Raw genomic sequence first — 24205 nt, forward strand, 5'->3', positions numbered from 1 at the left:
CACTTGGGAATTGAACCTGGATCCTTAAGGTTAAAAGACAAGCACCTTAACTGCTAAGCCTTCTCTCAAACATGGCTCAGATCAATAGAATAAGAAAACAACTAGCCATGATGGCACAAGCCTTTAAACCCAGCACTCCAGGCCTTTAATCCCAGTATTCAGGAGGTAGGAGGATTGCCACGAGGCTACCTAGTGAATTTGAGGTCAGCCTCAGCTAGAATGAGACCCTACCTCAAAAAAAAAAAAAAGGGTTGGAGAGATGGCTTTGTGATTAAGGCACTTGCCTGTAAAGCCAAAGGACCCAGGTTCAATTCCCCAGGACGCACGTGTTGCAGTCAGACTTGCATTACTGGCAGAAAACACCAGACCAAGAGCAGCTTGTGAGGAAAAAAAGGTTTATTTTGGCTTACAGACTCAAGGGGAAGCTCCATGATAGCAGGGGAAAATGATGGCATGAGCAGAGGGTGGACATCACTGCCTGACCAACAGAGACAGGAGAGTGTGCCAAACACTAGCAAGCAGAAATTGGCTGTAGTACCCATAAGCCCGCCCCCAACGATATACCACCTCCAGAAGGGTTTAATTCCGAAAATTCCATCAGCTGAGGACATGGCAGAACACCTGAATCAAACTACCACGCCACGTTAGCCAGGTGCACAAGGTGGCATATGCGTCTAGAGTTCATTTGCAGCAGCCCAGGTGTCCCCATTCTCCCTCTCTCTATGCCTCTCAAACTGAAATGAAATGAAATGAAATAAATAAAATTAGGCCTCACAGTGACACCTAGGTAATTCCTATAAACTATTCCCTTCCACCTTGCACTGTTATCCATCACAATCCTTAATTTTTACCTATCGATTCAATCCAACTATCAATGCAACATATTTTCCTAGGATGAACTAGGAATCTTAAGTCTAAAGAAATGAAGGGGAAGGGGAAGAGATTTATAGAGAATTCAACATAGCAGCAATAGCAGGAGTTAAAAAAAAACACCTCTATGTTTAGACATATGTCTATTTACTAATAGAAGCAGCCAGGCATGCTGGCGCACACCTTTAATCCCGGCACTTGGAAGGCAGAGGTAGGAGGATCGCCATGAGTTCAAGGCCACCCTGAGACTACATAGTGAATCCCAGGTCAGCCAGGGCTAGAACGAAATCCTACCTCAAAACCACCCCCCCTCCAAAAAAAAAAACAGAAGCAAAGGGCTAGAAAGATGGCTTAGTGGTTAAGGCACTTGCCTAGGGGGGCTAAGGACCCAGGTTCAATTCCCTAAGACCCACATAAACCAGTTGTACAAAGTGGCACATGCTTCTGGAGTATATCTGGGTACAAAGCCAACATAAAAATATAGTTGGCTGGTCTGTGACAAAAATAGAAATGTAATTCCATGGAAAAAGAATGGTCTTTTCAAGAAATGGTGCCAAAGCGCTGGGAAATTTATGTGCAAAATATAAATATGTGGGGCTGGAGAGATTGCTCAGTGGGTAAGATCCATATCTGCAAAGCTTAAGGACCCAGATTCAAGTCCCCAGTACCCACGTAAAGTCAGATACACAAGATGGAGCATGTGTCTGGAGTTTATTTGCAGTGGCTAGAGGCCCTGGCAAACACTCATTCTCCTTCTCTCTCTCTCCACCTCTCTCCATCCCTCTCTCTCCCTCAAATAAATAAACAAAACTTAAAAACTTAACACCTTACATACAAACTGCTCTATCTGCTCCTCCCAACTCTCTCAAATAAGTAAGAGAAAGAAAAACTAAGAACTGAATACCCTTTACCAGGTAAATAAACAACTGTGAAATAAACATGTGAAAAGTCAGTTTTCCTAATCCACTTACTCACTTTCACATTTCTTCTTCAGCCTCCATATTCTACCTGCATATTACACTTAAGGCAGAGAAGGTGGGAAGAGGTAGAAGACAAAACCATAAGAAAACAGAGTAATAAGCGTTTTCATGAAAATAACAGAAAACAATGCTCTGTCAGGTGGCCTGAGGAGTCAAGCAGTGGCGGCCAGGTGCTGCGGGAGGAAGAAAGGCTCTTCCAGGCTTACAGAAGAAAGCAGGCCACAGCAGCCTTTTCAGGGCAGGAGAGGAAAACCACTGTCGTGAATGGTAAAAGCAGCTGCAGATAAAATTGGAGTGTAGGGCTGGAGAGATGGCACAGCAGTTGAGGTGCTTGCCTTCAAAACCTAAAGACTCAGGTTTGATTCCCTAGTACTCATGTAAGCCAGATGCACAAGATAGCACATGCACCTGGAGTTCACTTGCAGTAGCTGGAACCCTGGTATAACCATATTCTCTCCCTCCCTCCCCCCCCCCAAATAAATAAAATGCTTTTAAAAATTAGAGTGTACCTCAGGAGCCATAGATCATTGTTAGAAAATTTTCAGTGCCAGGGATAGGATACCTCCAGTGAGTTGGCCAGGGAAGTCCCTGATGCCCCCAAAACATTATAGGCCATTGCAAAGGCCTTTGGTTTCCCACCAGGAATCAATGGGAAGACCCTATTGCTGAAGACTCCACATATTTGGGCTGCAAGGCCACTGAGAAATCCTGCTGGAACTGAGCTGATAACCTCCTCCATGCAGACCAGCTGACAGAAAGCTGGAAGAAGCCATTCTACATGTAGTTCAATGGGAGAAAGAGATACCACCAGTGAAGATACTCAACAGTGGATACTGCAAGCCTTATAATTGGCCAGCCAGGCCAAATGAGCCAACTGGTGCAATAGTGGCACGTCTGTCATGGTGGAAACCAACTGCCCTCCAGTTGGACTGGAGGTCTGCTCCATGGGAAGGAATACATCCCTGATACTCAAAACTTAAAACAGGGGTAGTCATGAGCCCTAGGGGTGTAACATCTGCTGATGTCTGGATAAGTGTATATACTATACTTATCAAACTGCCCAGTAAGCACTTCTCTTAATATGTATACCCTTATACTAACGCTACTCTCACTTTGGGTAGAAAATCTTCTCTTTTCAGACCTTGGGATGACTCAGAAGGTATCATAGTGCTGGAAAGAACTGACTGGAGTACTGAGTAACATCTCTATCACACCTTCTAAGGGTCTAATGCGGAAGAGGTGGCAGAAAGAATGTAAGAGCCAAAGGAAGGGTAAGCCTCCTTACAACATGCTCCTCCAGACACAAAATGGCCTGCATATCCATGATCTCACAGTGCCTGACACTACCTACACAAGACCATCTAAGAGGAGGAAAAGATCATGACATCAAAATATAAGAGAGACTGATTGAGATGGGGAGGGGACATGATGGAGAATAGAATTTCAAAGGGGAAAGAAAGTATGGGGGGGTATTACCATGGGATATTTTTTATAATCATGGAAAATGTTAATAAAAATTGAGAAAAAAAAATTAAGAGTGTACAATTATACTAGCTAAGATACTGGAGACCACTTAAGGGATATAGGCGATACTTTTAAGCATAAATGAGCAGCCACTAGAGAGAGGCTTTTTAAACAACATGATTTCATTTGATGTTTATAAAAAAAATCATTCTATCCAGGTATGGTGACATACACCTTTAATCCCAGCACTCAGGAGGCAGAGGCAAAAGGACTGCTGTGTGTGAATTCGAGGCCAGCCTAGGACTACAGAGTAAGTTCCAGGTCAGCTTGGGCTAGATGAAACCCTGCCTCGGAAAAAAAAAACCAAACAGAAAAACCATCATTCGATGGCTACTATTTAAAAACCGGGGCTGGAGAAATGGTTTAGCGGTTAAGCACTTGCCTGTGAAGCCTAAGGACCCCAGTTCGAGGCTCAGTTCCCCAGGTCCCACGTTAGCCAGATGCACAAGGGGGCACACACGTCTGGAGTTCGTTTGCAGAGGCTGGAAGCCCTGGCGCGCCCATTCTCTCTCTCCCTCTATCTGTCTTTCTCTCTGTGTCTGTCGCTCTCAAATAAATAAATAAATAAATAAAATGTTTAAAAAAAGTTTTAAAAACCGATGCTCTGGGGGAAAGGAAAGGGATCACTTTAGAGGATGGGGCATGGGTAGGGAGGAAAAAAGTACAACAAAGTATACACATGAAAATGTCATAATGAGACCCATTCTTTTCTATACCAACAAAAATTTTTGAAGAAGCTAAGGTGTGGGCAAGAATATGGAAAAAGGAAACACCTGAACACTACTGGTGGTAATGTAAACTAATATAGCCATTTAGAAAATATAGAGGGTTTCCAAAAAAAATCAAAAATAGAATTACAGTATGATGCAGCAGACCTTCTAGATGTAGATACCCAAAGAGTACAATGTCCATGTGTCAAGACAGATGTCTGTGCTCCCAGTTCAACACAGCATTATTCCTAACAGAGAAATTATGGAGCCAGTTCAAGTACCTACCAATGGTTGAAAGGTATAGAAAATGTGGTAGAAATACAATGGAACACTACTGTTGCCTACAAAAAAAAAAAAAAAAAAAGGAAATCCTGTCAGTTGAGACGACAGGAACACCTGGAGGACATTGTGTTGACTGTAGTAAGCCGGAACAGAACAACAAGCATCACATGATCTCATGTGTGCCGTCCCCAAACACCACATGATCTCATGTGTGCCGTCCCCAAACACCACATGATCTCATGTGTGCCGTCCCCAAACACCACATGATCTCATGTGTGCCGTCCCCAAACACCACATGATCTCATGTGTGCCGTCCCCAAACACCACATGATCTCATGTGTGCCGTCCCCAAACACCACATGATCTCATGTGTGCCGTCCCCAAACACCACATGCACAGGGCAGGAGGGGAGTTGACAGGTGCTAGTGGGGAAGACGGTGGAGAGGTGGTCAAAGGATTCAACATTTCAGTTAAACCAGAAGAGGAAAACTTAGAGTTATACTCTAGGGAAGGAAGCTTACAGTTAATAATAAACTGTATTGCTGGAAGAGTAGATTGTCAGTGTTTTACTATGAGTAAATAGCTATGTATGATAAACATGTTAATTAACTTGATTTGGTCACAATATACATACTTCAAAATATCTTGCAAAAATTAATATATAAGCAAATTTTACTTTGCAATTTAAAAATACTAGGGACTGCAAGATACCTCAGTGAATAAACAACCTGCCAGGCAAGCGGGAGGACTGCAGTTTGGATCCCCAGAACACAGGCAAAGCGGGGGAAGGGCGACACAGCCGTAATCCCGAGCTCAGAGAGTGGAGATACAATTTCCATATGCTTACAACCGAAAGACAGAGAGACAATCAAATCCGAAGGAACCGACAGACATGTGGATGTATTTAATGCTGTCAGGTGCCTGGCACAGGGCAGATGCTGACCATAGGAGCTGAGTTTGAAATGTCTGTGTCCATGCGCACTTTCACACCAGTGTACATTCACGTGTGTGTGCATAAACACTCACCCTACGTCACCTCCTGCTACTGTGTCCATGTTCACTTCCACACCTGTGTGCACACTTGTTTGTAATTCTCATTCATTAGCTTTTGAGCTACTCCAGTCTGAAATTGTTTTTATATACCCCTAAAACTCTAGTACCTAAAACAAACATGGAACTTAAAAGAATGCCTAATAAATTAATGCTCCTGAAGAAGAAAAATCTTTTTTTCATGCATATGCCACCATACTTGTCAAAAATAAAAAATAAAAACAAAAAGTTACTCAATTTCAAGGAATTGATACTCCCAACATTAAGGAAAAGATCAATCTATCATCATTCAGTACAAAAAAATCTGGAGAATGAGCTCTAGCAAGGGAAATACAAAAACAGATGCATGGGATATTTTTGCTAACTCCAACAGAAAAATTGCACTTCAAATCTTGAGCCCTTTATAGTCCTGCCCTACCTAAACTCTGGCTTAAAAGAACCAAACAGGCAAAACAAAACAAAACAAAACTAAGCTAGCCAATACAGGACCCCTCAGCTATTTTAAGGAAATCTACTCCTCACCCTGGGTGTGGCAGGCAGGGGCAGGCAGGGGGCACACACCTTTAACCCAGCACTCACTGAGGCAGAGGGAGGAGGACTGCCATGAGTTTGAGTCCACCCCCTGAGACTCCATAGTGAGTTCCAGGTCAGCCTGGGCTAAAAAAAAAAAAGAGTATGTTCTTATATTGGGCACAGTGGTGCACACCTTTAATAGCAGCACTCAAAAGGCTGAGGACCACTGTAAGTTTGAGGCCAGTGTGGACTACAGAGTGAGTTTCATGTCAGCCTGGGCTAGAGTGAGGCCCTGACTCAAAATTTAAAAATAAAAATGTGGGGGGGGGATATTACCATGGGATATTTTTTATAATCATGGAAAATGTTAATAAAAATTGAGAAAAAATAAAAATAAAAATGTGCAGGGTGTGGCTGTACATGCCTTTAATCCCAGCACTCAGGAGACAGACCAAGGAGGATCAGTGTGAGTTTGAAGGCCAGCCAAAGACTACATAGTAAATTCCAGATCAGCCTGTACCAGAGTGAAACATTATCAAATAAAAAAAAAAAAAAAACCAGCCGGGTGTGGTGGCGCACGCCTTTAATCCCAGCACTTGGGAGGCAGAGGTAGGAGGATCACCGTGAGTTCGAGGACACCCTGAGACTCCATAGTGAATTCCAGGTCAGCCTGGGCTAGAGTGAGACCTTACCTCAAAAACCAAAAAAAAAAAAAAAAAAAAAAAAACAGGCTGGGCAGATTGCTTAGCAGTTAAGGTGCTTGCCTGCAAAGGCTAAGGAACCAGGTTCGATTCCCCAGTACCCATGTAAGCCAGATGCACAAGGTGGTGCATGTGTCTGGACTTCATTTACAGTGGCTAGAGGCCCTGACACACCCATTCTCTCTGTCCCTGTCTCTCTCGCTCTCTACTTGCAAATAAAGATATTTTTTAAAAATCAAAGCAAAGTCTGGGTAGATGGCTCAGCAGTTAAAAGCACTTGCTTGCAAAATTTGCTGGCCTAGATTTGATGGCGGATGCCTTTAATCCCCGCACTCGGAGGCAGAGGTAGGAGGATCACTATAAGTTCAAGGCCACCCTGAGACTACAAAGTGAATTCCAGGTCAGTCTGGGCTACAGTAAGATTCTACATTGAATAACCAAAAAAAAAAAAAGCCTATGGCAGGGGAGATTATGAGCCATAGGGGTATAAAGACTGCTTTTGTCTGGCTAAATGCATATATTATGCTCACCAAGCTGCCCTGAAAGCACTATACTTAATGTTCATATTCACATATTAATGCTACTCTCACTTGTGGTTAGAGAAGCTTCTCTTTTCAGATGGCAGGGTGGGATGACCCAAAAAGCAACATAGTGCTGAGAAGAAGTGACAGAGGAGTGTCTAGCACTAAAACATCTCTATCACACCCTCCAAGGATCAGGGTCCATTGTGGAAGAGGTGGCAGAAAGAATGTAAATTGGCCAGGCGTGGTGCCGCAAGCCTTTAATCCCAGCACTTGGGAGACAGAGGTAGGAGGACTGCTGTGAGTTCAAGGCCACCCTGAGAATACATGGTGAATTCCAGGTCAACCTGAGCTACAGTGAGACCCTACCTCGGAAAACCAGAAAAAAAAGAATGTAAGAGTCAAAGGAAGGGCACCACTTCTTAAAAGGCAACTGTCCAGGCAGAAATTGGCCTCGATATCCACAACCTTACAGTGCCTAGCAGTACTTCACAAGACCCTCTTAATAGTAGAAAAAAACAATGACATCAAAATAAGAGAGTAACAGAAAGAGGGAGGGGATATGATGGAGAATGGAGTTGTGAAGGGGAAAGTGGGGGAGGGGAGGGAATTATCATGGTTTATTGTCTGTAAGTATAGAAGTTGTCAATAAAAAGTTTTGAAAAATTCAAAACGATGGGCTAGAGAGATGGCTCAACAGTCAAGGTGCTTAATGAATCAGGTTCGGTTCCCCAGAATCCACATAAAGCCAGATACACAAAGGTGGCACCATGCATTTGGAGTTCACTTGCAGCATCTGGAGGGCCTGGTGCACCCATTCTCTCTATCTGTCCCTCTTCTATCTCTCTCTCTCTCTCTCTCTCTGTTTGTAAATAAAATACTTTTTGAAAAAAATTCAGCCAGGCATGGTGATACATGCCTTTAATCCCAGCAACTCAGGAGGTAGAGGTAGGAGGATAGAGAGTTTGAGGCCAGCCTGAGACTACATAGTGAATTCCAGGTCAGACTGGGCTAGAGGGAGACCCTACCTGGGAAAAAAAAAAAAAAAGAAAAGAAAAGAAAAGAAAAGAGAGAAAAATCAATATGAATGAAAGACCTTAATATAAGACTTGAAACTGCTCAAAACAAACACTTTAAGATATGGACACAGTTAGTAAGGACTTCTGAACAGCATTCCAAAAGCACAGGAAATAATCCCAACAACTGACAAATGACTTTAGGTGACATTAAAATCTTCTGCATGGCTGGAAAGATGGCTTAGCAGGTAAGGAAGGCACTTGCCTACAAAGCCTAAGGACCAATGTTCACTCCCCAGAACTCACATAAGTACATAATAGCACATGTTTCTGGAGTTCATCTGCAGTGGCTAGAGGCTCTAGTGCATCCCCACCCCATAAATAAATATATAAATAAATAATAAAACAAAATAAGGGGGCCCATGGCATAGGAGGAAATCTTTGCCAACTATATGTCAGACAGGGAGCTGATAACTAGAATCTATATAGAACTCCAAAAATTAAACACAAAAATCAGGATTGGAGAGAAGGCTTAGTGGTTAAGGCACTTGCTTGCAAGCCTGACAACCCAGGTGGGAGTCCCCAGCACCCATACAAAGCTAGGTGCTCAAAGTGGTGCATGCATCTGTAGTTCATTTACAATAGCAAGATGTCCTAGCATATTCTCTCTCTCTCTCCCTGCTTGCAAATAATAATACATAAATTTAAATATATACACACATATATATAAATCATATAATCAATAAACAGGCTGATAAACTGAATAGACAGCTCACCGATAAATACAAATGACCAATAAATGTTTGAAAAAGTAAGGCCTGGCAGGCATGGTGGTGCACACCTTTAAGCCCAGCACTCAGAGGCCAAGGTAGGAGAATTGCTGTAAATTTGAGGCCACCCTGAGACTACACAGTGAATTCCAGGCAGCCTGGGTTAGAGCAAGACCTTATCTTGAAAAACCAAAAATATAAAATATATATATATTTGTATATGTATATATGTATATGTATATATACATGTGTGTGTATATATATAACTTACATTTGTATTTGTGTTATATTCACGTATATTTGAAAAAGTGTTCAACATCCTTAGGCATCCATGAAATGCAAGTTAAAACTGCTTTGAGATTCTATCCCAACCTAGTCAGACTGGTTACTATCAAGAAAACCAGGGGCTGGAGAGATGGCTTAGCGGTTAAGCGCTTGCCTGTGAAGCCTAAGGACCCCGGTTCGAGGCTCGGTTCCCCAGGTCCCACGTTAGCCAGATGCACAAGGGGGCGCATGCGTCTGGAGTTCGTTTGCAGAGGCTGGAAGCCCTGGCGCGCCCATTCTCTCTCTCCCTCTATCTGTCTTTCCCTCTGTGTCTGTCGCTCTCAAATAAATAAATAAAAATTAAAAAAAAAAGAAAACCAAGGACAACAAAACTGGTGAGGATGTGGGGGAAATAGAAGCCACACAGGGCCCTTGCGCATGCTGGCGCAGCCACTATGGGAATCAGTGCGCAGGTCCCTCAGCAAACTAAAATTAGAACGTCCCAACAACCCAACCATACCACTCCTAGGAATATACTCATGGAATTGTAGCCTGGCTTACCACAGAGATGCCTGCAACTCCACATGTACTGCCGCCGTGTTCACTCAGCCAAGATACAGAACCGCCTGATGTCACCGGTGCAGAGATGAAGAAAAGTAGGGGATGTGCACAATGGCACTCTACCCAGATGCACAGAAGAAACTATGGAGTTTCCAAGTAAGTGGACAGAACTGGAGGTCATTAAGTGAAATAAGCTGGGCTCAGAAAGACAAATATTCCATGTTATTTCCTCACATATGGAATCAGATTTGTGTGGGGGACATGAACTAGGACATGACATGAAACTAGAAATGAGACTCTTAAGAGGGAAGAGATCTAAAGGGAGGGAGAAGCAGAGAGAGGGTACGGATATAGGTGCCATGAGAACAGAAGGAAGGGCTGCTTGGGCAGAGGAAGGGAAGGAGCAAAAGAGGGCATGGGGGACAGCAGGGGACAAATAGGACCAGAGTACAGCCTTCAACCCCAGCACCAAAAGAACCCAAAAGTTGGGGCTTACAGGCCCTCCTGAACCCAAAATCCTGTGTCAGTGGCTCAGCAGTCAAAGGTGCTTGCTAGCACTCACCCTTGGGAGGCACAGGTAGGAGGGCTGCTGTGAGTTCAAGACCAGCCTGAAGAAAAGGAAAGAAGGCAGAGCTCTTGTATAACAGGAGGGGGTCCCCAAAAATGGGAAAGCCATTGAAGGTTATGCCTTGGAGTTAATAAAGTTTTACTGTATGGGGGATGAGCTGATCAGTCCTGTCCCATCCAGGTATCCAGGAGCCTCACAGTCTTCCTGACCTCCAGTTTCTAGAGAAGGGGAACTCCTTTAGGAAAGGAGATGAAGACTCTTCAAGCCTCCAGCAAAGTGGAGTCCAGGGCTCCTTTAGGGTAAAGGACATAAGGAAGACTGGGGTCCCCTCCCCCACTTACAGGCTAAAGGACATTTCCCACTTTTAGTAACTTTACTTTTGGAGCCCTGCTAACCCTAAACTGACTCACAAGTACCCCCTATGCACACACACACACAAATAGAGAAAAGAAGACAGAGATTTCCAGGTGTGGTGATGCACACCTTTAATGCCAGCATTCAAGAGGCAGAGGTAGGAGGATCGCTGTGAGTTCAAGGCCAGCCTGGGACTACATAGTGAATTCCAGGTCAGCCTGGGCTAGAGTGAGACCCTACTTTACAAAAGGGTGGGAGGCTGGGATGTGGCTCAGTTAATAAGATGCTTGCCTCACATCTATGAAGCTCTGAGTTCAACTCCTAGTAATGCAGGATTTGAAGGTTTGGGAGAGGTTCCCCCAAATTGATGAACCCCAGGTTTGGGTTCTGTCCTCCTTTAACAAAGAATTCATAAAGACAGACTCAAAAACGATAAATTCTGAATTATTACATTTAGGGAGAAATCACAAATTGTGGGGTTTATTTTACGGAGTGCTGCAATCAGGCTCGTATTGCTGGCAGAAAGCACCCAACCAAGAGCAGCCTGTGGGAAAAAAGGTGTATTTTGGCTTACAGAGTCAAGGGGAAGCTCCATGATGGCAAGGGGAAACGATGGCATGAGCAGAGGGTGGACATCATTTCCTAGCCAACAACAGATGGACCACAGCAACAGAAGAGTATACCAAACACTGGCATGGGGAAACTGGCTGTTAACATTCATAAGCCCACCGCCAACAATGCACCACCTCCAGGAGGCGTTAATTCCCAAATCTCCATCAGCTGGAGACCTAGCATTCACAACACCTAAGTTTATGGGGTACACCTGAATCAAACCACCACAGGGTAAAATCACAAGTTGTGGAGTTTGAGAGACTAGGATCTAGGAAAGATGGTTGGAGCAAAGTCATAAACATGTGTGAAAAACACTGCCTAGTTTATAAGGTTCCTTTTAAGAAAAATTGAGGTATTTATGGAGAGACTGGAGTAGAGCCGTAAGCACAAGGAGGGGACCTCATAAAGCCCATTTAAGAGAAACCGAGGGGCTGGGGAGATGGCTCAGTGGTTAAGGTGCTTGTATGCGAAGCCTAAGGACCCAGGTCCAATTCCCCAGTGCCCACGTAAGCCAGATGCACAAGGTGGCAGATGTATCTGGAGTTCGTTTGCAGTGGCTGGAGGCCCTGGTATGCCCATTCTCTCCCCCCCCCCCCGCCTCTTTCAAATAAATAAAATAAAATGAGAAACTGAAGCTCTCAAAGACAGACTGAAGTAGAGACACAATCACATAAGGAGATTTAGAAGACAACCCATGGCATCTGCTGCGTGCTTCCCTATGGAGGGAAGGTGAGAGGGCAAACAGTGAGACTCAAGGAAGAGTAAAAGGGAAAATATCAAAGCAGAGACCAAGGAATGCAGAGGAGAAATGAGTCATGAAAAGAGTTTCACTCACAGTGACCCCAAGTTTAAGGAAAATACATAGGTAGCAGGCCTAAAGACGGTGAGAGCACCCATGTGGTAGACCTAGAGTGTGAGGGAAGTACACACGTGGTAGATTCACAGGCCAGAAGAGAATCAGGCATATAATCAAAGTGAGAAGTTACCTCAAACTATAAAGCAGAGGCGAGCAGAAAAGTTCTCCCAGACCAAGAAACTATTATGCTCTCCCCTACCACACCTAACCAGACTCGTGTGTGTCCGTGTGTCCCTGCAGCCAGACACCCAGTGACAGGCAGAACGGAGCAGACCACGGCAGAGCTAGCAGCGACAGGAAGAAGACAGCAGGCTTTATAGGTAAGGGGCCAATCCAATTGGCTTGCAGACTTGAAGGGCGGGTCCTACAGCCAGCCCACCTGAGCCAGCCCATTTGCAGGGTCCGTCTAGGTGTTAGCTAGACTGTGGACAGCAGGGGTCACTACAGACCAGTCTTGATCAAACATGAGTTCCATCAAGAGTTCCCTGCTTGTGTCAAGGTGAGGTGTCACATGAGGTGGCATCTTCTGGTTCTCTCTGGGCCTCAGTCTCTGACTGAAGATGCCTACAAGGAGCTAGCCTTCTCCCATCCTCCTTCATCACCACATATAAACCAGGCATGGTGCCTGCCACAGTCAGGTTTGCATTGCTGGCAGAAAACTCTCGACTCGACCAAGAGCAGCTTGTGGGAGGAAAGGGTTTATTTTGGCTAACAGGTTCAAAGGGAAGCTCCATGATGGCAGAGAAAATGATGGCATGAACAGAGTGGACATCACCTCCTGGCCCACATCAGATAGACAACAGGAACAGGAGAATGTGTCAAACACTGGCAAGGGGGAACTGGCTATAACATCCATAAGCCCGCCCCCAACAATACATCACCTCCAGAAGGCTCCAATCCTAAATTGCCACCAGCTGGGGACCTAGCATTCAGAAAACAAACTCCAATGACAAGTAGTTATGAATGTTATTTATCTCTGACTCTTCCTCACCCCAGCTCTTGCTTGGGCAGTGTGGTCCTCTAGGTATCTGGCTAAGGCGCAGTTACGTATATGCCTTATTTAGGTTCCAGAGAGTCTGTGCACTGTGCAGTCTCTCCATGCACAGTTAGTTGATTGCTAGGCAGGAACAGCATACATGAATATTCATACCTTATCTGGAATCAGTAATAAAGGAGGGAGCAAGAAAGCTTTATTACAGACATCATCCTGAGAGGAAGTTGGGTACTGCTGTCAGGTAGTTTAGGGTGACTGGGCTCTGAATGTAAAAAGCAGAAATGTCCTTAAGTCTGCCTTTGCAATCTCCACTTTACTAGAGATCAGCGAAGGATTTTTCCTCTCCTTGTCTCCTAACTAAAAGAGTTCCCTAGATCTGTTTTTCCACTAACAACCTGAGCCCCTCCTGGGAGGAACTCCCCTTTCCTAGAATTTAAACTTGACCCTGACATTGTGGCTGGTTAAGCTCAGCCCAAAACTTGACTTCATGGCTGCCCTCTTCTTGATCCAGCCCCTAGCCCAGACCAATCAATCAGCCCCCCTGTGGCACACCTGAGCTGAAGATAAGGCCAACCACAATAAGTTATATGACAGACACTTACCAGGTGGGAAGTCTCTATTTTGCTGGCTGTTCATCCCTCCTGAACGTCCAGGTTCCTGTTCTGGTAAGCCTCCCCTTGTCTCAACCCAGCCAGTCTGGGATGAGGGTAGAACCCCCAACTCCCCCATGGGCTCTCCACTCCTCCTCCTCCTCCCACATGACAGGAGCTCTCTGCGCTTTCTTCTCTTTCCTCTCTAAATCACTTTTCACGCCCCAAGGCTCATGCTTGTTCTCCCACATGGCTTCATGGACCACATGGTATGCCCATTTTCCCTTCCTCAGTTCGCAGCCCTCTCTCCCTTGTATATTTCTGTTAGGAGCAATAATTAAAAGTAAAATTGGGATGTTAGAAGCAATAGTTAGAAGTAAAAATGGGATGTTAGAAGCAATACTTATAGGTAAAATGGGAACTGCTAGAAGCAATAATTAGAAGTAGAAATGGGGCACTCACTCAGCAGTGACAAGGGCCCCATGGCAACCAAAGCCAAGACCAGAGACTGGCTGCTCTGATAAGCAGCACTCACTCAGCAGTGGCAGTGGCAAGGTCACCATGGCAACCAGGGGCCAAAACCGGAGACTGACCAGAGACCCTCAGCCAGCTGATATGCAAATGAGCTAACTCTAAGGTGTCTAAGGTGGCTATCAGCAGCCAGGATGAGTGAGGAAAAAATGGGTGTGAGACCGCCAGCAAACGGTCAGGAAATGGTCACTCAGCTCACACTCACTCAACTCACACTCCACGTCTCTGTGTTGACACCTGCTGTGAGGAGAAGCAGTGGCCAGCAAGCGGGACAGCCAGGCAAGGAGCAAGGCCTCGACCCGACGCCCCGGCCCCGGGGGGTTAGGGCCAGGAGGCTAGGGTAGCAGAGATGATAAGGACAAGGGAATTGGCTTACTTAACATGTGTGAAGAGTGAAAAAAGTGTGTACACTGAATCTACATAACCCGCCTCTTGACTAATGAGTTTATTCCTCAATGAAAATGCAGTGTGTCATAAATTATCCTTTTCAGAATTGTTTTATCCAATTATTTGATTAAAAAGCAGACATGAGGCAGGGTTTGGAGTTCAAGAACTATCTCTGAACTCAGCACTCTGTTACAAGCCAAATTCAGGGGCCCAAAGAGAATATGGATGTCATGTGGTCTGCTCCCGCTGGTAAGGAACCTGCGCCAGATCCAGTCTTGTCCAAGATGGCTGCAGGCCACACTCTGCGTCTGTGCGCTGCCCCTCCTGAGTCATTCTCTTGAGTCCACAACCTGCCAGGTCTCTCCTCACACACCTGAGTTTGATGACAAGCCTCTAACTGGGCGTTTAATCCATAAATGGGCCTGGCATGTATGTGTAACTCGTTTGGCCTCTTTCTTTCTCCTGACACCTGACTCCCCGTCCCTGCTTTGGTAAGCTCTCCTCCTTCCCAGCCTGGTAAGGGAGGCAGATTTTATACTTTTTTTTTGGTTTTAGTTTGGGTTTGGTTTTTGAGATAGAGTCTCACTCTAGCCCAGACTGACCTGGAACTCACTATGTCATCTCAGGGTGGCCTTGAACTCACGGTGATCCTCCTACCTCTGCACCCCCATGCACAGAGGTTTCTTACTCTCCTAGGCGGTTTTCTGCTTGCCTTCTACCCACCTCTGCACCCTCTCTGGCCTCTTACGGGGTCTTCGGACAGGGCTCTCAGGGTTTCTCTTCTGTGTGCATGTGCCCAGATCTTTTCCTGTATGAGGGAGACTTTCTCCACCCCCCCCCACCCCGCCCTGCTTTGGCTTGGCTTCCCACTAGCCTTCTGAATCCTGAGTCTCCCAAAAACTGGCCTCATAATTCATCATGTACTTTTCTTGGAGTTTGTGTTTACAACATTTTGCTAATTCTGATAAGAATCCAAAAGCTAGATTTGCCGGGCATGCTTGCGCACACCTTTAATCCCTGCACTTGGGAGGCAGAGGTAGGAGGATCGCCATGAGTTCAAGGCCACCCTGAGACTATGTAGTGAATTCCAGGTCAGCCTGGGCTACAGCGAGACCCTACCTTGAAATTTAAAAAAAAAGTAAGATAAGATGGCTGAGATGGCTGAGGCTGGGAGACAGGGAGTCACAGGGAGGCAGAGCTGAGGCTGGGCTCTAGGCCTTGGGGTTTCGCCAACACTTCCAGCCCATTCCACCCTTGAAAGCCCAAGCAAACTGCAGGAAGCGAGGACCACAAGAGCCCAGTGGCTTCCTCTCCCTGTGGAAAATCTGCAGGCTAGACCTGCATAGCTGCCGAAGGAACAGTGGAAAACAGCAAGGCAGATCCCCAGTTCCACTGGATAAATACGATCTTTTGGCTAAGAACACATAAGCAAAAATGTTCAAAGTCTCTGCCTTTTTGAATACTTACTACACACATTTTATAACAGCTCAAAGTGCTGGCTGCAACTAATTTACACCTACACCCAAAGAAGTTAATACACCCAATGCTACATCAAGGGGCTTGAACTATCACTGGTCAATGGATTTGAGACTAACTAAAAACAAACATTGTGGGCTAGCGAGATGGCTCAGTGGCTAAAGGCATTTGCTTACAAAACCTAACGGGCCAGGCTCAATTCCCCAGTACCCACATAAATCCAGATGCCCAAACTGGCAAATATGCTTGAAATTCCTTTGCAGTGGCAGGAGGCCCTGGTGTGCCCATTCTCTGTTTTCATTTTCTCCTCCCCCTCTCTCCCTCCCTCCCTCCCTCTCTCTCTCTCAAATAAATAAATGAAAATTAAAAATATATGGGTTCTGGGAAATTGAACCTGGGTCCTTAGGCTTCACAGGCAAGAGCCTTAACTGCTAAGCCATCTCTCCAGCACAATTTTAAGATTTTGTTTTGTTTCTCTTTTTGGTTTTTGAGGTAGGGTCTCGCTGTAGCCCAAGCTGACCTGGAATTCACTATGTAGTCTCAGGGTGGCCTTGAACTCACTCACAGCAATCCTCCTACCTCCCCATTCTCGAGTGCTGAGATCAAAGGTGTGTACCACCACACCCAGATAATTTTAATCTTAAGGGCAGAAATTACACTGTATTTATTTCTGAAGCCCTCCCCAATTCATCACTACACAACTTGGTTTACGCAGGAGGTACCAGTGAATGTTTCTTGCATTATGCAATAATGCTGCTGTCGCAGTCACGTTGCTGGGACGAACTTCCAAACCAGGCACAGTTATGGAGGAGGGACTTATGGAAGCTCACTGACCTGGGGAAGTTGCACGATGGCAGAAGAAGCTCGCCCTCCTTCGCAAGACACCACCACACCACAAGCAAGCACACGCGAGGGACTCCAGGCAGGACTCAGGCCCTCCGCGTGCCTCTAGACCGGAATTCCAGGTCCTCCTGCACACCTCAGGGCTGGACCCTGGGGTCGGCCCACAGTAGACACCAAGTTACAAGCCTTACTAAAACTCATGAATCTATTGGGAGACATCCATTCAAGCTACCACAGCTACATACTTATGAGACAACTAAACATTTGGCATGTAGAACCAGTTCATAGTAGCTTCAGCATTTCACAAGCAAGCTTAATGACAGTATTTATACACAAAGAATGCCTATACACATTGTATCATTCAATTCTCACAAGCACCCTATAGAATAATTATTCCATGCCACACCCTGCCTCCAAGTCAACAGAAGAAACAGACTAAGAAATTATGTTATTTGCCCAAAGTCATATGGCCATTGACATACCAGACTCTGAAACCCAAGTCTTCTGACACACTGGAGTGGCACAAGAAACCTCAACTCATTTGCATGTATGTAAATATATGGAAAATATACTTGCTGTGGCAGTTGGAATAGTTGTTCCCCAATAGATTCAGGAGTTTATTAAAACTTCTTAGATTTCCAGCCACCTGGCTGGAGGAGGTAGATCTTATTAGGATCTGGCCCTAAGAAGTAGAGGTGGATTTGAAAGTCCAGTCTAAAGAGACACAAAGTACCTGAGTTCCTCCTGGAGTTCCTGAAGTGTGCTGTGCTGTGTGTGTGGCTTTGGGCTTGTGCTTCTCTCTCTCTGCTTGGCCCTGTGAAAGCAGGCAGCAGCTTCTGCCTTTATGGAACTTCCCCTGGATCTGCAAGCTTCAATAAATATTCCTTCCTCCCTAACTGTGCCTGGTTTGGAAGTTCATCTCAGCAACCTGAAGCCGTCTGCCACACTTGCCAAGAAATGTACTAATATGCTGGCACACAAAGACTCACGAAATGGACAGTCTGGAAAGGAGAATAATAAATAACTGTGCTAGGTAAAGACTGTAGGAGATCCATGTAGAAGCCCCATTAAGGTAGTTTAATACTGAAGCCCAAGGACTTTTTCTCCTTTAATCATTTAAACCCACACACAGGCACTAACCCATCACTGTACATAAAGCTTCTCAAACTTGGAAGGAGCTTAAGGCATCCAGGGATCTACTGAAAATGCATTTTTAGATATTTTCATTTACTTATTTAAGACAGAGAGAGAGGCAGACAGAAAGTAAGTACAAGCCAGGGCCTCCTGCCATTGTAAATGAACCCCAGACGCACATGCAACTTTGTGCATTTGGCTTTACTTACGTTCTGGGGAACCTGGGCATCAGGCTTTGCAAGAGAGTTCCTTTAACTGCTGAGCCATCTCTCCAACCCAGAAACACATTCTAATCCAAGGAATAACACTTGACATCCAGCACTTCAGACATGCTTATAGGCAGTGCAGAAGGTCGCATCTCAAGGGATTATCTTTATGGAAAGATGCTGCTCATGTTGGTCCTGGAGGTGCCTACTTTCATCCAGAGACCATGAGCACCTTGCTTCTCCTACATGACATGACCTGGCTACTGTGAGCCAGGTATAATGGCCCATGCCTATAATCTCAGCATTCAAGAGGCAGGGGCAATAGGATCCAGAACCGAAACAATGACAGGGCCTGGAGAGATGGCTCAGTAGTTAAGGCGCTTGCCTGCAAAGCAAAAGAAACCCAGCTTGATTGCCCAGTGCCCACATACAGCCAGATGCACAAAGTGGCACATGCATCTAGAGCTCATTTGGAGTGCCATTCCCCCCTCCCCCCCTCCCTCCCTCCCTCTCTCTCTCTCCGGATGAAACAACTGACCAGGTCCAACTGAGCACCCTTCTGGGAGTCCTTAACCGTCAGTCACACTCAAGCAACAGACTTCAAAATCATCTGCACCATGTGCTCACCGGCTCCAAGTGCTGTTTGGAAGAGTGTGGAGGAAGACAGCCAAGTCAATAGTTGGCAGAGGAGACAGAGCGCGGATGCACTAGACATGTGTGAGACAAACCATAACTGGAGGGGGTTTTAAACAAAGAGCTCTTTCAGTAGGTGAATCTATCTGCTCTGGCAAACAAAATGATTCTCTGAAGGGTGAGGGTCAGGCTCTGTCATCTGTCTGGACTGAAACCCGAAACAGATGAAACAGAAAATGTACCTTTTATCCCTTCTATTCCTACTAAATTTTTCTTAATTTACAGTTTTGTTTTGTTGTTGTTTGTTTGAGGTAGGGTCTCGCTCTAGCCCAGGCTGACCTGGAATTCACTATGTAGTCTCAGGCTGGCCTCGAACTCACAGCGATCCTCCTACCTCTGCCTCCCAAGTTCTGGGATTAAAGGTATGTGCCGCCACTCCTAGATCATTTACAGTTTTATACTGTTACAATATCTCCTATTTTTACAAAGAATACCTACATTAAAATATCCCCAGACTGGAAAGATGGCTCTATGGTGATGGTCTTTGCCTGCAGAGCCTAATGGCCCAAGTTCAAATCCCCAGTACCCATGTAAAGCCCAATGCACAAAATGGCTCATGCATTGGAGTTCATTTGCAGCAGCAGGAAGCCCTAGCTAGCCCATTCTCTCTCTCCTTCTCAAGTAAATATACAAATATATATATGTATGTATGTATGTATGTATGTATGTATGTATATGTATATAAAATATAACTGGGCATGGTGGCACATGCCTTTAATCCCAGGGCTCAGGAGGCAGAGGTAGGAGGATTGCAGTGAGTTCAAGGCCACTCTGAGACTATGTAGTGAGTTCCAGGCCAGTCTAGGCTAGAGTGAGACCCTTCCTTGAACAAACCAAGAAATGTAAAGAAATTAATAAAAATAACTGATCACAGCCAGGAATGGTGGCACACACCTCTACTCCCAGCACTTGAGAGGCAGAGGTAGGAGGATCACCGTGAGTTCAAGGCCACCCCGAGATGACACAGTGAATTCCAGTCAGCCTGGACTAAAGCAAAACTCTATGGGGGGGGAGTGGAGAGAAGCCAGGAAAGGGAAAAACTCCTAACTCAGGAAACTTGAATTGCAAGGACGAAGCCAGCAATCCCAAACTGGTGAAATCTGCAAATAGCCTGCTACTAAGAAAGTCCATCTAAGCACTCCAAAAGTCTATGGCTTCTTGCACAAACTTTGGACAATTCACAGGTGATTTCATGCCTCAGTCCTCTTTTCTGAGAGTAAAACTTCCCACTTTTCCTTTCTCTCTTATTCATCTCCCCACAAAATATCACCCACATCTTTCACAGAACCATCTAAAAACCTAAATAGAACACATTGCTCCTTACCATGTGGGCCCCTGAGACCCTATGCCCTCTACTAGAGATGACTTTGCTATACTCTCTACTGTCTGTGGAGGGCCTGTCCCTCGCCCAGTGACTAGCACACAGCTGAAAATGCATGGAAAGATCTGAGACTGGGGCCAGAGAAATGGCTTCGAGGTCAAAGTGTTTGCTGTGAAGTCTAAGGACCCAGGTTCCTTATCCCAGTACCCATGGAAACCAGATACACAAGATGGCACATGCATCTGGAGTTGGTTTGCAGTGCCTGGAGGCTCTAGCGTGCCCTTCGCACACGCGCGCACACACACTCTCTCTCTTTCTCTCTCTCTCTCAAATAAGTAAATAAAAATATATTAAAGATCAGAGTGAGGTTAAAATTAAATCAGGTTTCTGTGAAGTTTCCATATCCACCAATTGGGAATTTGGCTTAATGTGAAGACACAGAAACCAAAAGTGCAGAAACACACACACACTTTTGCATGTGCACAGTGAAACATATTCCAAGCATTTATACAAAAACTAGACATGTCACTCCTAAAAATGACCTAGGCAGCCATGAGGATTATCGGAAACTATCTTGAATCCCTACCCAAAGGGCTCCTCATCCTGCTGGACGCTTCCATGGCACTTACGCCCTTCCACACAAGAATTCACTGACGTTTTAACATGCACACGCACTCCAGTAAAGCAGGAAGCTCATCTGTCATAAATGATACCAATGTCTGTGACAGTGACAGGGCATACAAAAAGCTTTTTTTTTTAATTCTTTTATCTTACAGCTCTCAGGGGACATGACTCATCACACTCATAGCCCTATCTCTTCTTGCCCTGTTTCCCGGGCTCTTTCCAATGCAGAAGCCCTCCCAGGAAGCTACCAAGAACTTAACTCCTACCCCTTAACTCTTTCCGTCTCTGCTTCCGGACTTGGTGCAGGAAACTACCAGATGAAAAACTGCTTGGTTGACTTTTTAGAAGTTTTTGTTTATTTGTACGTGTGTATGCAGGTATAAACAGGTACACACCACACATGCACCACTTTGCATCTGGCCGTACAGAGGTGCTGGGGAATTGCACATAGACCAACAGGCTTTGCAAGCACGTGCCTTTAACAACCGAGCCATCTCTCCAGCCCTCGATTAACTTTTTTTTATTCAAGTTAGGGTGTCACTCTAGCCCAGCCCAGGCTGACCTGGAATTCACTGTGTAGACTCAGCATGGCCTTGAAGTCAGGGCGATCCTCCTACCTCTGCCTCCTGAGTGCTGGGACTAAAGGCGTGTGAATCTGGCTTGATTAACTTTTTTGGATGAACACATGGGTGAAATATGGAGACAGTGTACTAACTGCTACCTGTCTGAAAAATTGTTCCCCAAATACAACAAGCCCTCTGAGGTGATATATATATTAGGAACAGCCCCTCTCGTGCAGCCAGCATCTGCAGAAATGAACTCACTACCACGCGTGTGAATCTAATAGTGTGAAAACAGAACACTATTGTATTCGTATTCAGAAAATAGCACTAGAGAGTTGGAGACAGGGCTCAGTGACTGACCATGCTTGCTTGCAAAGCCTGAGGGGTGGGGTTCAATAATGCCAGAAGTACTGAGTGGCACATGGACCTGAAGTTCGTTTGCAGTAGCAAGAAAACCTGGCATGCCCATACTCTTCATTCTCTCTTTCCCTGTCTGTCTCTCAAATTAAAAAAAGAAAAGAAAAGAAATAGCAGTAAAACTTTCTCCATCACCAAGTTTCAGCCAAAAATGGCTCTTCCCAACTTCAGCCAATTTAACTTGTGTTCCAAAAGACAGAAGCCTGCCAGCCTCCATTATGTACATTTCTATTTTGAACACAGCTTTTAGACTCTTGAGAAGAGAACATACGCAATGTAAAATTACACTCCGCGTGACAACTGCAGGCTGAGATGCCCGGGTATATGTTGATTAGAACTGAGATATGAAACAAAGACTTTTAGTCAACCAGTTACCACCTTGTGACAAACAGTCAAGTTCTAAGATGACCCTGGGAAGCTTTAACAAGCTCAGGCGCCATCAGGCAAGTTGACACAAGCACCAGAGGAAGTGTGCCTGGCCGCCAGCTCTCTGGGATAGCTCGGCTGTCTGTGCTTGAGCTGGGGAGATGGCTCAGTGTTTAAAGGTTTGTTTACAAAGCCGGAGAGCCCCGGTTCAATTCCCCAGCCATCCAGGTAAAACCAGTTGCCTAAAAGTGACCCAAGAGTCTGGTGTTTGTTTGCATTGGCAAGAGACCCTGGTGCATCCAAACACACACACACACACACACACACACACACACACACACACACACACCAAAAGAAGTTACTATTCTAGCTATGAGCATGTGCAAACCAGGGTGAAGCAAATACTCAGAATTCAGATACCAATGTAGTGACTAAAAGTTACGAGAGACGGGGGACAATCGTGGCAAGTGGGGTTAGAAGAGAAATCCAAACAGAACAGCTTTGTAAACACGTGGGCGCATCCCACAGGAGCCTCCCCTGTGACTCTTGGGGAGGGGGGTGAGCCGGCTTTTGGAGGACAGACCCTGTCTGGCCGTCCCATTTTCCTGCCCTTCCCGCTGCCCTGTCTCAAACTCTCTTCTGCTTGGGGAAGTGAAATGATGGCTGGCATTAGGAGGTGGTCACGCGGGCACGCTCCCTGGGCACTGGGGACGGGGGTGTAACGAGAGACCCCCAACACTTCCGGGGAGCCCTGCAGGGAAGGCCGCTCAGGGCCCCAGGCTGTCCTCCCGACCCGGCTCCGTTTCCCAGCCCAGGCCTGACGGATGGTCACGTCAGATGCCGACGGGACCTGTCCTCTCCTCTCCGCCTGGGACCCGGGAAAGGTCAGCGGCGGCCACGGTGGGGACGGCGGCTGCGTCGCGCGGGGCAGGGGTGCGGGACAGTGGGGCCGTGCGGAGGGACGCGGCAGAGTGGCGGGGCACGGCCGGGGACACCGAGGAACCGGGATCATCGGGGGCGGCAGAGGCAACGGGAGCATCGGGGGAACCGGGGACAGCAGGGAGCACCGGGGGCATCGGGAGAACCGGGGACGGCAGGGAGCACCGGGAGCACCGGGGGCATCGGGGGAACCGGGGACGGCAGGGGGCACCGGGGGCATGAGGGAACCGGGGACGGCAGGGGGCACCGGGGGCATGAGAGAACCGGGGGCGGCAGGGAGCACCGGGGGCATCGGGGGAACCGGGGGCGGCAGGGAGCACCGGGGGCATCGGGGGAACCGGGGACGGAAGGGAGCACCGGGAGCACCGGGGGCATGAGGGAACCGGGGACGGCAGGGGGCACCGGGGGCATGAGGGAACCGGGGGCGGCAGGGGGCACCGGGAGAACCGGGATCACCGGGGACACCGGCGGCAGCGGGCGGGGGATGAACAAAGCGGGCGCGCAGCTACTCACAACAAGAAGCTCATGTCGGCCGCGGCGGCTGCGGGATCGGCGAGGTCGGCGGACGCGGGGGGCGGGGCGCCGGCGCTCCGCGAAGACGTCTAACGGCGGCGCGGGCGGAAGTGCGGCGCGCGGGGCGGGGCGGGGCGGGGCGGGGCGGGGCGGAGGGGCGCGCGGGGCGGAGGGGCGCGCGGGGCGGAGGGGCGCGCGGGGCGGGGCGGGGCGGGGCGGAGGGGCGCGCGGGGCGGGGCGGAGGGATGTATGCGGCGGCGGCCCCAGCCTGCTCCCGGTCCTCCGCCTCCTCTTCCTCCCCGAGCCCCCTTCTTCCTTCCCCTCCTTCCTGGGACCAGCCCCCCCATCCTGCTTGACACCCCGCCCTGGAACTCCTCCCTCTCCAGGATCCTCCTTCCTCCTCCCTGGGACGCCCCTTCTGATGAGCGCTCCCACCCCCCACCTCCTCCTCGAGAC

At 47.0% G+C, this 24205-nt stretch overlaps 1 protein-coding gene across 1 annotated transcript in view; it reads right to left on the bottom strand.

Moving 5' to 3' along the window:
- Mob1b (MOB kinase activator 1B) overlaps positions 1-23815 on the bottom strand; it is a 49673-nt gene extending 25858 nt beyond the window's left edge. The window contains exon 1 of the mRNA XM_045161651.1: positions 23750-23815. Coding sequence (XP_045017586.1) covers positions 23750-23763 — 14 coding nt within the window. The 5' untranslated portion in view covers positions 23764-23815. The remainder of the gene's footprint in view (positions 1-23749) is intronic.
- Between the last annotated feature and the right edge of the window lie 390 nt (positions 23816-24205).

The sequence above is a fragment of the Jaculus jaculus genome, chromosome 11, assembly GCF_020740685.1.
Source record: "Jaculus jaculus isolate mJacJac1 chromosome 11, mJacJac1.mat.Y.cur, whole genome shotgun sequence".
NCBI lineage: Eukaryota > Metazoa > Chordata > Mammalia > Rodentia > Dipodidae > Jaculus > Jaculus jaculus.